General features: G+C 39.7%; 1 protein-coding gene across 2 annotated transcripts in view; it reads right to left on the reverse strand.

The window, feature by feature from the left end:
• Window positions 1–14,920, reverse strand: part of TOX (thymocyte selection associated high mobility group box) — a 225,898-nt gene that overhangs the window by 4,715 nt on the left and 206,263 nt on the right. For both annotated transcript variants that reach the window (XM_081204731.1, XM_081204732.1), the window contains 2 exons: window positions 12,865–12,945; window positions 6,521–6,907 (listed from right to left, as the gene is read on the reverse strand). In XM_081204731.1, the coding sequence (XP_081060857.1) occupies window positions 6,521–6,907; window positions 12,865–12,945 (468 nt within the window). The remainder of the gene's footprint in view (window positions 1–6,520; window positions 6,908–12,864; window positions 12,946–14,920) is intronic.

A 14,920-nucleotide genomic window follows, 5' to 3' on the forward strand; every position in this document is an offset into this window, starting at 1 on the left:
CACACTGCAATAGTGTAGAACTCGGAGACAAAGAACAGAGACATTTTAAAGCCATGAAAAACAACTCATTCAACACGGGAAAATAAAAGAAAGGTCTGTGTGTTTCTTACAGCTCGTATTTCGATTCAACCCAAGGATACACTATTAGTTAATTCCAAGAATATGCAACAGAATCTTTTTGAAGGATGCAGGCAGCAGGTGGCTGAGTGTTTTATTAGACTACACCTATTCACAATTATTGTTCTCAAACCCCTTTTATTTGGTTCAGTCACAAAAGGACCATCTGCTCCTTCTTTTATTTGCACTTCTTTCTCAACTACACAAAAATTCAGCTAAGGCTTTTTAACAGTTGTTGGACTAATGTAGCAAAAGCAGCATAAAAACCCAACTTGCTGTTGTTTTCAGCCAAGAGTGAGAATGCCTAAATGCTGTTTGCCAAAATCAGCAGAGTAGATCAGATTTTCAAGAATGGTATGCAATGATTTGCAGTACAGTACTTAGCTTAAATATACAGAGAGCATTGCTGAAAGGTTAGAAGCACTTTTTGCGCAGAAACACTATTATACACCCACCAATTTTGACTAAAGAGAACAGAGATGAACATCAGAGGTGACATCAGAAGGAGGCACACTAACTAAAATAAAGGTTTCATTTTGCTACGTAGAACCTATCTGGTTGAAATAGTACATTTTATGACCTTTGTTTGCATTTGGCAAATACAATAAATGCCTAGTTCAAACCAAGAGGTTAACATATAAATGGAGAGTTGTTAGAACACTCTTGCTTTTTCTTTTGAAATCCTATTATTTAAGCCTGTGTGATGTAGTGGTTAGAGGAGATGGTAGACCAGGGCACAAATTCCCATGGTCAGTCACGGTCTCTCACCCTAGCCTACCTCACAGGGTGGTTGTGAGAATAAATTGAGAAAGGGAAGAAATATATGCAGCACTTTGAGATCCTTGGAGACAAAGTTGAAATATACATGTAATAATAAATATTTAAAAAATAAAAAGGAGTTCATTATTAACAAACTTGGATCCACTTTTCTCCCGTAAGTTGAAATCTAATGTTGCTACCTAAAATATAGGATTGGTGCAGATGTAACTGTGGTTCCTAAGCGATATTCAGAAACCATCGCTGAGAACTAGCACTCCCATTTCGCAGATCCTCACTTCCCTTGAGCAAATTCTCTCTTAAATAGTTCACTGGCACTAAAGTCAAAGTAACGTTATGGCTGTTTATTTATTTAAAATATTTTTAGTCCCACCCTTCATCCAATGATCTTAAGGCAGGTTATACTTCTGTTAAAATCACAGTCAATAAAACAGAAAGTGAAAAGAGCAGATAAAAGCAGCATAACAGAAAACCTCAAAGAACATCTCATTAGAAGCCGCCATTCTGTCTGACCTGGGTGGCTTTCAAGGGTTTCAGACAGGGAATCTTTCTCAGCCCTACCTGCAGATGCTGGGAACTGAATCAGGGACCACCTGCATACAAAACAGATGTTCTACCACTGAGCTATGGCCCTTTTCACTGCAGTGCCAGACTAAAATGCCGGAAAGGATTTGTGAAAGAGATATATGTTTACATGGCACTGGAATGCTAACAAAATCAGCACCCGTTGTGCTTCCAGGAAGAGGGCATTTCACAACCACCACAGAAAAGGCCCTATCTCATGTCACCACATGGTGTATCTTCCTTTGGTGGGACTCTAATGGTGGCACCTGATAAAGGAGGCTGATAGAGGGAGAAACATGCCTTCAGATATTTGGGTTCCAGTGCATTTACTGCTCTACATGTTAGCACCAGCAGCTTAAAATCAGCTCAGAAACGTATAGGCAGGCAATAAAGATCTTTCAGTATTGGTGTTACATGGTCCCTTGTGGTTGTCACAGACCACACTCTGCCAGACGTATTCTGCCCTAATTGAAGTTTCCAGGTCATTTTTTAACGATATCCCCATGTAAAACACATTACAGTAATCCAGATGGAAGGTTACCAGAGCATGAGTCACTTTGACTACATTATCTATATTCAGGAAATGCCATAGCTGTTAACCAGATTTTCCATTTGACCAGTTTTTGAGATTGCTATCTGAAGTGGGTCTCGGAAAACTATGTTTCTGAAGTTTTCAGAATACAAATCTGCCTATCTCATAACACACTAATGTCTTGCAAATTGAATGTAATTTGTCTGAGAAGTCCTCTTGCAATTCAAAATGTAAAATGAGATTCTTCACATACACAAAAAAATGCTTTCCGTTTAGTCTAAACCCTGAGCACTAAGTACTGCTCAGGCAGAGCTAAGCATTGTCTCTAAAGGATTATTTTTTAGGATTTGGGGTGGAGGGCTGTGGCCTCAACCAAGTACATGGAAGCTCCCGCAAGCCTAATGACCTATAGATACGCCTTCTCTCTCTAGCCTCTATTTTCTCCATCTTTTAAGCTTATGGTGAGACCAACAGATCCTTGCTGGTCCAGAACCCTATTTCCCACAACAGCCAAGCAGAGGCCTCTGCACATATAATCTAATTGCAACACTTGCCTTTCCCCCAAAGCACCAGTACTTCCCCATGATTGCCCATAGTCCAGGAAAAAACACCCTTTGCTTGCTTTGTCTAAAATGTCACTAGTTCACAGGACATGGACACTAGTGACATTTTAGATAAATGAAATATTTTAGATAAATGAAATAAAACCAAGTGTTCAGGCGGTTAAGGCAAAGCCAACATTATGGGTCAATTGAAAACCCTTTTTTTTTTAAAAAAAAAAAATCAGTTTTAAAATATTCTCCAGTGACCCTATGGAACCAAGTGTATGGAATACTTTGTCCAAGGCTACAAATGAAGTCAAATGGACTAGTAACCTGATCCAATGATTCATTGCTTCAAAATAAATCCCCAATTTCAATTAGGCCTTAAACATGCAGAAGATACAGCCTAAATCAGAATACTATGCTGTCCCTGCTTTGTTGACTTGTCTACAAGCTTCTACATGCTCATCTATAAGCTTCAACCCTCAGACAAACAACTGTCTCACTAAATTGTGATTTTAGTATTCTTAAGTCAAAGCATGTACTAAAGCTGACAATGCAAATGGAGCCTATATTTCGTATAGTATAGCTCCTTCAGCTGTCAAGTGTGTGATTTGATGTTTATATTGGAAGTGCTTTGGAACTGTCTAATTTGAGGCTTATATTGGAACTGTCAGCTCTGATTAGTGGCTTTTCTTGAATTTCGACTAATGGCTCTTTCTTTCGTTTGTTTTTCCTATGTACAAAAGCAGTCACAGTTATGGATACTGATTGAAAACAACAAGGAACAAAATATGTCATACCATAATTAATAGTTCTTTGAACCTTGGGTTATCAGGATTCCTTATTAATGAAGGCTCCCTTCTCCCCTGTTACAAGCCAACAGAACAGATGTAGGAGCTTCCCACAACCCAGGAAATCATGTTGCTGTTCTAATATTTGCTGTAAAGGTTTATGCCAAAGCTAACAAAATATAACTGAAGAATTTTAGAATTGCAAAGCTAACAAAAGGCCAAATTTCTTGGCTACTGTTTCAAACAGTCTATAATATTCACTGGACGCTTGTGCCACTCTGATGCAGAATGGCTTAAATAGAATTTCATGTAAGGGTTTTGCAAACAACAATGCAATAAAAAATATCAGAAAATGGATGCTCTGTGGGCTAATGAGACAATGCCAAATGTTTTGCTTTGTAATGCTCAAGATAAAATCAGCAACTGTTTTGCAACATGCCTCGAATTTTAAGTTTCATTTTCTTGCGCCAGATTGAAATAAAAATAGGGGACTTGATAAAGATTAATTTGATGTCAGACGGGACATTTGCTCTTTAATTAGATTTCTGTATCCCTAGCTGGGGTTTTTGTGTGCGACTGTAGCAAGTACTAAAAAGCCTGCAGCAGAACCTAAAGTGCGATCCTCATCTCTACACTTTACCGGGAACTAATTTCATTTCCTGCCTGTCTGGAGAGGTATTTTCAACAGGCATCAATGTTTTTGTCTTCACAACTGATTTATTCATCAATCTCAATGTGATGTTTTTTAAACCTTTAAATTGCATCCAAATCCTAAAGCATCTGTTTATTACACAAGGAAATTGAAAATATGTCTGTGTGATATCATACAAAGATTTTCCCTTAAGGTTATAAGGACAGTTGACAGATATTAATGATTCCCTCTCCCCATGCCTGTTAGCCACATTCAGAAACATGGTACGTGGGGGGAAATGGAGGGCAGGGGAAATAATGAGTGGTGAAAATGCAGCATGCCCGAGAACTGACGGGATAAAAACAGATCGGAAGAAGTGAAGCTGCAATGTCTGAAAAGGCCACCCATGTGATCACATTGCAACGGAAGTGATAAAAATAAAGAACGGAATTGCAGGCCTTCTATCATGGCAATATAGAAAAACAACAGCTTAGTAGATCGGTACTTCTATCTCTTGTTCAACAGAGCCTTCCCCAAGCTGGTGACCTCTGGATGGTTTGGAACTACAAGTTCCCTCATCCCTGACCAAACTGGCTGAGGCTAATGGTGGAAGTTACGGACCAAAACATCCAGAGGTCACCAGCTTGGGGAAGGCTGGTGTGACAGAACAGGAGAATGAACAGCATACTAGCACTATGAGGATAGAGGTATGTGATAGTTACCACTCATGTAATAAATGACAAAAAACTGTATGAAAGAAGTCTTTCGCAGGGCAGGCAGGCAGTTTGGTCTTACTGGGATGGGTGAGAAGGGAGTTGGCTCATAGTCAGATCCATGAACTTCAATATTCTAGGAAGTTAACCAGAGTACTCGTAAATCTTTGCAAACACACAGTAGACATTCAGTAGGTAGACTTTGGGTTCCCTATACACGACTTTTGTTCTGTTTTATTGAAAACAGCAATGGAATTTCATTGGGACTGTTGATTCGTTTTATGAGTATCTATCACTCATTTTAGGAGTATCTGTGTTACCAAAAACCAGACAGTTACACACAAAATGGCAACAATGTTTCTGTTACCAAATTCTCTAGAAGATGTGGGGAAATGGTGTGGTGCGTGTGTTTTTTTTAAAGAATTGTAGTGCTTTTTGTTTTCAGTGTGAACACAAAATTCCTGTATAAATGTCTTGTTAGCCTATGAAAATCAAAAGAAATGTGACTAATTTAGCTAGACTTCATTTAGGTTGCATTTTTCTAATGAAGCTCATGATTTAGAAGGTAATATCTGACAGGTGACCTGTGAGAAACTTCTGAGAGGGGCAATGAATCTAAGTGAATGAGCAACATAATGGGTTCATTATAACATACATAAGTTAAAGCACATTGGGGGAAATAATTGGGGGAACCTTCATATATTGAGAATCTAAATTAACTGACACCGCTTAGGAAAAAGCTCTGGTCACCTGAGTGCACACTAAATGAAAACATCTGAATAATGCCTAGCACTGAGGGCGGGGTCACAAAAGTCCACAAACAAGATGCTACTGATTTCATACTGGAATTTAAATTGATGGTATGCCTCTTATAACCTGTCTTTTAATGTTAAAAAAGTATCTCAGAAAGAAAAGACTAAGAGAATATTAAGTGAAAATAATGGAGTTCTGTCATTTTGGGACCAAGGAACAAGTACTTTGATATTCTAGTTGAAATAACACAATGCGTAATAAGACCCATCTGAACTCTACTATGCATTTCCCCCTGACTTGGTGCTTTCCAGAATTTTTGAATTTCAGCTGCCATCAGGCCCAGCTTGCACAGCCAATGGTCAGAGATATGGGAATTGTAAGCTTAGGGGAAGACTCCTCTTAAGTGTTGTTGATGAATAAAAAGAATAAAACACAGTACTGGAATTCAGAATGATTAATGGCATGAATTATGGCTCTAATTGCCACAACATTTCTCTCCTTTGTTTGCATAAGCTCTAATAGCATTCACATACACACCAGAAATGGACAGGGGAAGCAAGAGCGCAGAACGCCCTGGCATCTCCCTACTTCTATGCAATGAACTAGCTCACTTGTTGCTATCACAAAGGAAGTAGCATGGTTGTGGGGCATCAGGACTTTGGTACATGCATTGCATGCAGAAAGTCCCAGGTTCTGTTCTTGGCATCTCCAGCTGAGGGTCTGGAAAGGCACTGCTAGTCACAGTGAGCAATACTTAGGTAGACAAACCAATGGTTTGACTCAGGCTAAGGCAGCTTCCTGTGTTCAACAAGGCTACGAAGTGGCCACAAGCTTGGAAGAAGATAGGTTCACATACAATAACCAGCTAAGCTTCTGCCTTACTCATGCTAGCTTGCAAGTTGTCTACACGTGTGTGACTTTTTATATGGTTAGAGAACAGGAACCACCTGGTTTTCCTACATAGGGAGAAGCAGATTTCTGGGGATCATAACTCGTAGCTGCAATATGAAACCTGGAACTCTGAGCCAATGCAAAAATTGAAAGTAACACAAATATTAATGCATCATCAGAGATTAAAACACATAGGTAGGACTTACTTGTTGCATTGTAGGTGAATGCAAAGCAGACTGGACCTGCATTGGTAGCTGGTTCCCAATGGACTGCTGCATTGTAAGTGGCTGGTGTTGTTGTATACTGAGGTGCGGGTGAAGAGGAGGACTCATCTGAAGGGATGGAGGTGGAGACACAGCCATATTGGCTATGGAAACAGTCACTGGCATTTGGCTGTTAGGCTTAGGTGCTATATTCCTAGGAATATTGGGATGTATGGCTGTTATGTGAGGATTCATTCCTCCTTGTTGGTGGTAATGGGAACTTAGATACAATGCCGAATGAGGCTGTGTAGATCCATGGAATACTGACTGCTTTGTGTTCATCATCTGAGGTTGCTGGGATACCTTAACATCCACAGGTTCATTGTAGCTCTGTTCAGAAAAAACAAACAAAAACATAAACACCAGACAATATTTAAAGGCTGTTAGTGCTGTTAACATTATAGCCAAAGTGAATGAATGCATGACATGGTTACGAATGTACAAAGGGCCCTGCTGAATCAGAGCAAAGGGCCGTCTAGTCCAGCATTCTGTTCTCACAGAGGCTAAAAAGATGCTTATGTAAAAACTAAAGCAGGACATGACTGCAACAAGTTCTTAGTTTCTTCTGCTTGCCCAAATATAAAATAATAAAAGACACAGCAATGGAAACCTAAAGGCAAGTCAAAACAAGAAGTGGTACATGACCTTGAAAACAAGAGCCAGGAATTAGACAAACATTTTCCTGTCATGAATATGTCCAGTTATGTAACATACCACTTACTGACTTGCATGCATGATGTGGTTACTACCTCTGGGAAGGCATGCAAATGCATCCTTAATACCGTATTTTTCGCTCTATAACACACACACGACCATAACACGCACATAGTTTTTAGAGGAGGAAAACAAGCAGAAAAAAAAATCTAAACGAAACAGTGGATGTATGATTTTTGTGGTTCATGCTGTGGCCACAGACATGTGATCTGACGGTGAGTTTGGGGTAGCCCAATGCAAAAATCCTGAGGATCCATGTGGATCCATGCTTTGCAACCACGTTTTTGCACCACTGCGGCCCCAGGCAACAGTGGGTGCATGATTTTTTTGGTGCAAGCTGTAGCCATGGACATGCTATGTGATCTGATGGTGAATTTGGGGTGACCCAGTGCAAAAATCCTGAAGATCCATGTGGATCCGTGCTTTGTAACCACGTTTTAAGTGGGGAGGGAAGGAAAAGCACTCAAGGGACAAGGAGCACGCGTGGGGTTGTGTGGAGAAGGATGCTGCTAATAATGCAGGAGAGGGGTTTAAGGGGAGAAGGAACACGTGTGGGGTGGGTGGGGAAGGATGCTGCTAATAATGCAGGCGAGGGGTATAAGAGGAGAAGGCTCCTCTCCTCTCCCGCTTTGCTCCTTTAAAGCAAGCAGGCTCTGCTTCTCTCCCACCTCCCCGGCTTAGCGAGCTGAAAAACTTTGCTGCTATTTAGCCAGCTGAGTGGGGAGGAGAGGGACAGAGAGCCTGCTTGCTTTAAAGGAGCCAACCGGACAGGAGCCGCTTACACTTGTGTAAGCGGCTCCTCTCCTCTCATTGAGTTGAAGTCTTAGGGCTCACCCATATTTCTGTTTGTGCCGAGCCTAGAAAGCACAGGTCTGAGCAGTTTTCTGCTTGAGCCACACTTTCTAGACATGGGTCCGAGCAGTTTCCCCTTCTCAAACTCCCTCTTTAATGACAGATCAAAACAAATGGCAATCTGGAGAAAACTGGAATAGCTGTTTGCTCTGACTGATCACTAAAGAACAGTTTTCCCTGGGAGAAAGCAGTGGAATAAGAGGAGGCATGGCCAAGTCCTTACTGTTGTTTCTACAGTTCTATAGCTGTTTTGCATATGAATCCTTGCTCATTCCAGATGGCCCATTGAGAGGTATTGAGTGGTAGATGGAAATGAGAGAAAGGGTGGGACAAGAGCAGATGAAGTGCCTAGGTGAGCATCTCCTCCAAAGTATGGCCAAGGACACTGAGAAAGGAGGGGCACATGGCTTTTATTATTATTACTTTGAAAAGAAAAGTAATGAACGACTGTTCAGTAACTATCACATCACTATTTGTGAATGACATTGTGATACTGACTACACTACTGTTTGTAGACCTCTTAGAGGTTCTATTTAGAATCAAGCAATATATAAATTTTGTTAAATAAAACAAACAAACCGAGACTTGTGTTTAGACGGCTTTTCTGCAGCTACACAGAAAATGCATGACCGAATGCATGTGGAACTGATATGGGACATGGGACCTGTGGCCTTCCAGGTGTTGTGAGACTCCAACTCCATTGAGCCCAGGAGGATGGGAGTTGCACTCCTCATCTCTGCCTTAGAGAGAAGTCTATGCAAGGTCTCAGAAATTACCTGCAGCAGGCTCAGCTCTACTAATTCTAGGTCATCAACCCAATATACATTTATGAACACAAAGTTATCCAGCAACATTTCTTTAAAAAAGAAACTTTTTGGAACAATCAGTGGATAACTGTGTTTCCTAATAACTTCCATATAACATATATATATTTAAAAGTTTATTTACATCAGTTTTCCCCACAGTCATTTCATCAGAGCTGACTTATAAACTAGATGTGCTCACATAAATGCAGCAAAGAGCAAGAGATTAACTCCCCCGGGGCTTGCCAGTGGATATGTACCTGAATAATAATTCATCTCTTAGGGAGAAGTTGAATGAATAACTAGTGGAAGGTGAAACATGCCAGGGGAAAAAGAGAGAGATAAAATGTTCCTTTGAAAGAAGGCAGTACTATGTCAAAACAAGAGTTGGAAGATGCATATATGCCCTTATTCTATAACCTCCATGTCACATTTCCTCCATTTACAAGTCAAAATAAGTTTAACGTTACTCCAGGCACTCTGGGGTCACTGGAGCCTGTGAAGAACCATTTGTATTCCTTTTGATGTATGCACCATCACCACCAATCAGCCAATATGCACATTACAGAAATTGGTTCATTATGCGCAATGATATACAATGAAAAAGATGATAACTTCATTTGCCCAAGTCAAGCTGTAGTAATGATGGCAACAAAAACGTATTTTCTCCAGTAAACTGAGCAAAATTAAATGGAAATGATAAAGGGAATTCAATTCTCGGCGCATAGGTAAGAATATGCGTTCCACCTGCACCCAATGTGATATACTACTCCACTTGCACACAGAAAACCCAAACACAAGGCAATAGATTTAAAATGTAGCTCTCTCTTATGTTATTATTATTATTATGGTGGCATAAAAGAAAAAAGAAATGTTGGACCTTACTGAGGGGGAGTCATTTTCTTTCTCAATGTGAAGGGTTTTAACGTTCTCTAAAGCTCTCTTAAACTGGATGGGGATTGACTAATAGCATTTTTTCGCTGTTCCGGTGTTATGTACCCCACTAGGGCGGGGAACCTTCTTCAGCCTCAGAACTGCATTCCCTCAAATGCAACCTTATTGGTGGGGTGGGGGCACGCACTTGTGGTGGGTGTGGCAAAATAGGCGTGGTCAGACACACTCCACTCTCCATACAGGCAAGCAAGAGTAATTATCACATTCTAGCCAGGTAAAAACACTAGAGGAGGAAACAGGTGAGGTTCAGTGAAGAGTGCAGCCTGGCAGAGGCGTGGCCTGGGCAGGGTCTCAGGGGCTAGAGCAGGCTTCCTCAACCTCAGCCCTCCAGATGTTTTGAGACTGCAATTCCTATCATCCCTGACCACTGGTCCTGCTAGCTAGGGATCATGGGAGTTGTAGGCCAAAAACATTTGGAGGGCCGAGGTTGAGGAAGCCTGGGCTAGAGATAGAGAATTACCAGCCTGCCTGGTTGGGGTTGGAGGTTAATTGTTCTCTGTGTGCACTGCAGGAATTTGGACAAGATGACCCCTGGGGTCCCTTCTAATGAACCATTCTATGATCCTAGACCTCTGCCTCTGTTGGCTGCAGCCAACAATGCAGGGCTGAAGAAAAAGCAGGGAGTGGTGGTGGTAGAGAGGAGATGGGGCTAAGAATCCAGACTACCGGAGCTGGGAAGTGACAGATTAAGGATGCTGGGACCCAGGCATTGGAAGTGCAGCATCAGTGATGGTGTGAGGACGTTTGTTTGAAAGCTGAAAGGTTTTACCAGCTTAAGGGGAAAGACTTCAGTGGTTCGGAAAGTGAAACTTGTTACTAAATTTGGAAGGAAAGACCTGTCTGGTTTATTTGTTCTCTGTCTTTCAAAGACAGTCTAATATTTGTAAAGTGTTTAAAATATCTGTGCCAAGTCCTGGGATATCAGACTTGTAGACATGGACAGGGAGGCAGCTCTGGCAAAAGGACAGTCATAATAACAAAGTGCAAGACTTAATTAATTCATATTCTTTAGAGGACATATAGTAATATTTCCTTATATTTTTAGCTATCTAAATACTGTTATGATAATACCCTTTATTCAGGTTTCAATGGGTATTTTTATGTGTCTGCAGATTTGAATAACGATAGGGTTTTACAAGGAATGAAATTATCTACATACATGCTTTTATAAACACTGGTTGATTTATATTTTTACCTGTTTATATCTTGGATCATCTCATATATCTATTTTCTTTTATTCATAATAATATATGTAGTCACTTATGTAAATATTTGAATAAACAGATTATAATATTTTTAAAAGAGACTTGATGCCAGTTGGAGTGTGGACTCAACATCCTGCACCTGAGTCCCAAAGTAGCCCCCTAACAAATGTAGCTGTTCTCCAAAGGAGGAGGCGTAATGCCTAAATCGTTCATGAAATGAATGTTACATGTTAGATACTATATTTGATTGCATGTACTGTAGAAGGGCCCCCAGTCTGATCTAAATAGCACATTATATCTTTTGAAATAAAATAAGCCATGTTTTATATCCTAAGCTTCTAGAGCTGCCTCCATAAAATACTTTATAAATATCGACTCAACAGGTAAACTAACATATCTACTATCAGCTTGAACACAAAAGTGCCATGTTAAGCAATAAAAGTGCTTGTTTTTTTAAATTCAAAATTGCAATTCACAGCATTTTAAATAAGGCTATACAATTTGCTATACAAACTACTAGCAAAAGTAGTAAAAGTTGCAACTAAGGGCAACGCAAAAGCTTAGTCAGTATTATAAATAATATCATAATCTGAATAGCATTATAAAAAAAGCTTTGTAATGTGATTTTTTACTTTATATATTTATTTCCACACACATCAAACAGCTTGACTGTAGCCCCATTAATTTCAATAATTCTAAGACAGGAATGGGGAATAGGCTTTGAGAAAAGCTATAGCAAACATTGTAATATATTTAATGGAGACTAATGTACATTTGTATCATCAATTCCAAGTGAACAGTGGTCACCTTTTGGCAACTGGTAATCCTAACAAATAAAATAAAATAAATCTAGAGTATTGAAATATCAAATTTTAGACTCATCAGCATGAAAACACTTCTCATTTCAAGCCACTGTAGTTGAATATATAGGACTTTCAAATATGTTGTTAAGACTTGCTGCACCAGCATAGGGATGCTTACAATGGGTTACATAGATAAAGGATAACATATGGGTACATTTATGGGGGGTGAGGGAGGGAGAGCGAAAAAGAGAGAGAGAGAGGAGAAAAATGGATTGGATCCAAACTGGAAACACAGCTTCTCTTGTACACCAATCCTCCTCTATATACCCTCTGCACCCCTACTCCTGAAGGTCAAGGAACCCTTTGGAACAGCATTGGAAAAGGCGCAGAGGGCTGCAGCAGGAGGAAGGTATTGGCAGAAACTGAAGGGTGGAGAAGCTACCTTGCCTTTTCAAAAGTGGCTTTTCCATTAGTACAAGGCACTAATCCAAGCCCACGCCATATACAACTAGTCCATTTGTCACCTACAAGGTGGTGCTCATGTTGTACAAGTACACACAAACTACTGGAAATCAAAACAGCCAGTTACTGGTTGCGGTCCAACTTTCCATTGGCAGATGTAAGATTTATCAATAGTCAATTTTATATTTCATTTGCGGTCCTGCTCATGCCTCTAAGCTATGGAAATGAAAGGGGGATAGGGTTTGCCATCTAGCATAAACAAACAGCTGTTTGTATTAAGCAGCAATTCCCAGAATTAACTTAAAAGCTTAGAGAAGCAATAGTTGTTTTTACATATTACGCAGCTGGACAATAAAAAAATATGGATGGAACACCTATAACCCACCCAATGCCTATTTATTTATTTATTTATTTATTGTTAAGGTTTACACCCGGCCATTAAAAAAACAACTTATCAGGGTGACTTTCAATATTAAATATTAAAAACATGTTACCTTGGATACAAGGCTTGCTCTGTATGCAGCTAACTGCTTCAGATATTCCTTCTTAGCAGCTTCAGTTTTCTTTTTATACACCTGAAAAAGAAGGAAGAGTGGCAAATCAGCAACCAAGCTTGTTGGGCTATAAATTAAAACATCATAACCTGCAATGTTTACACAGCAGCAGCAAACTTCCCTATTCCCTTTATCATTTTTACCTTGCAAACTTTTGCTTGTTTGTTAACTAAGCAAGCAAGATAGCAGTTGAAATGTGAAAAACAATGCTCAACACTATCCACATGACAAAAACACCATGCCACATGACAAAAACACCATGATCCAATTAAAATAATAATAATAATAATAATAATAATAATAATAATAATAATAATAATAATTTATTATTTGTACCCCGCCCATCTGGCTGGGTTTCCCCAGCCACTCTGGGCAGCTTCCACAGAAACAAAAAATACACTAAAAATAAAGCTAAAAAATGAATGGAGAGTGAATAATTTTTTTTTAATGTGGTTGATCAAAGCTACTATATTTTGAAAATCTTTTATTACATTAGGATGAACATAATGTTCTCATATATTTTTGATGTATATTACATTCTGTATTATGTATGCTTTTGTAGTTCGCCTTGAGACATTTTATATTGTAAATGATGAATAAATGCAGTAAGAATAATAATATGCAATTAGGATTAGTTTCGTTTACTCAAACTCTGCTTTTATGTTACTGTCATCTTGTAGAAGCTCCTTGAAATGTTTCCTGCATGGGAGGTGCTCTGTGGAGTGGCAAGAGACACTTGGGCTGACCTACAGTTCACTCTGATCACTTGGAGCATGTATGTTTTCATGCCACATATTCCTGGCAGTGGCCGGCACTGGTATATGGCCATATAACCTGCCACAGTGAAGTATTTCCAGCAATTACTATATGGTGATCATAATGAAAGAACCTCTCTTGGGCTGACCTAAATTAAACAAGTCAGATCCTGACCACATTTAACCTCACATTTAGTCCTACATAAATTTCTGGGATGGATTAGTCATGACTAAATGAAGTCCTATTGATCTCAAGGGGACTAATGTGTAACCAGCTTGGTTACGCATCCAGTGAGATGGGGTATGACATGTTGACTTGCAAAGGCAAAGAGGGGAGAGTTCACCATGTCTCTGCACCTTCTTCTTTCAACAAGTCAGAACAGAACTAGCTGCCCTAAGCACCATTTTGAGATGCTAATTAAAAAGTGGTAAGATTATCACCTGAGGTACTCACTCATCTCCACAGAGTGGGTACTGCACCCATGTAATAAGGAAGCCATGGCTGTTGATCTATGGTAGCTATTTTGCATCATAAGTCACCTATCTTATAAAAATAGCAATAGGAGCTGCTAATGTCAGAATGAGAAACGTCTCCAATCTAATTAGAAACTTGCAAATCATAATACTGAAGTTATCTGTGCCAATTTATGTTGGAACTTAGTCATGGCTATCTCCTGGTTGATTTTCATTTATTGGCATTATCAACATGTAGGACCTACAACAAACTGTTGCAGTGTACAGAGCTCCTGATCAGTGATTCAGCCAGCCAGCAATGCCCTCCACCAGACTCCATTCCACTCCTTCTCCCATACATTCCTGTTTTCCTTCCACAATAGACAGTCAGAATTCTATGGCCAATGAGCTTTTTACTGTACTTTTGTAAATGTTTGTATTTCTTAGAAACTCCCTATTGTGTAGGGATACAGTGGTACCTTGGGTTACATACGCTTCAGGTTACATACGCTTCAGGTTACAGACTCCGCTTACCCAGAAATAGCACCTCGGGTTAAGAACTTTGCTTCAGGATGAGAACAGAAATCATACGCCGGCGGTGTGGTGGCAGCAGGAGGCCCCATTAGTTAAAGTGGTACCTCAGGTTAAGAACAGCTTCAGGTTAAGAACGGACCTCCAGAACGAATTAAGTTCTTTTTTTTTTTTTTAATAAAGTTTTATTGCTTTTTTCCAGGGTAAAAGAAAGGTATATCATCCATAGCACATCAAAAGCAGTTTTACAGAAAAGA

The sequence above is a fragment of the Podarcis bocagei genome (genome assembly GCF_964188305.1).
Source record: "Podarcis bocagei genome assembly, chromosome: 8".
In the NCBI taxonomy this organism is placed as follows: domain Eukaryota; kingdom Metazoa; phylum Chordata; class Lepidosauria; order Squamata; family Lacertidae; genus Podarcis; species Podarcis bocagei.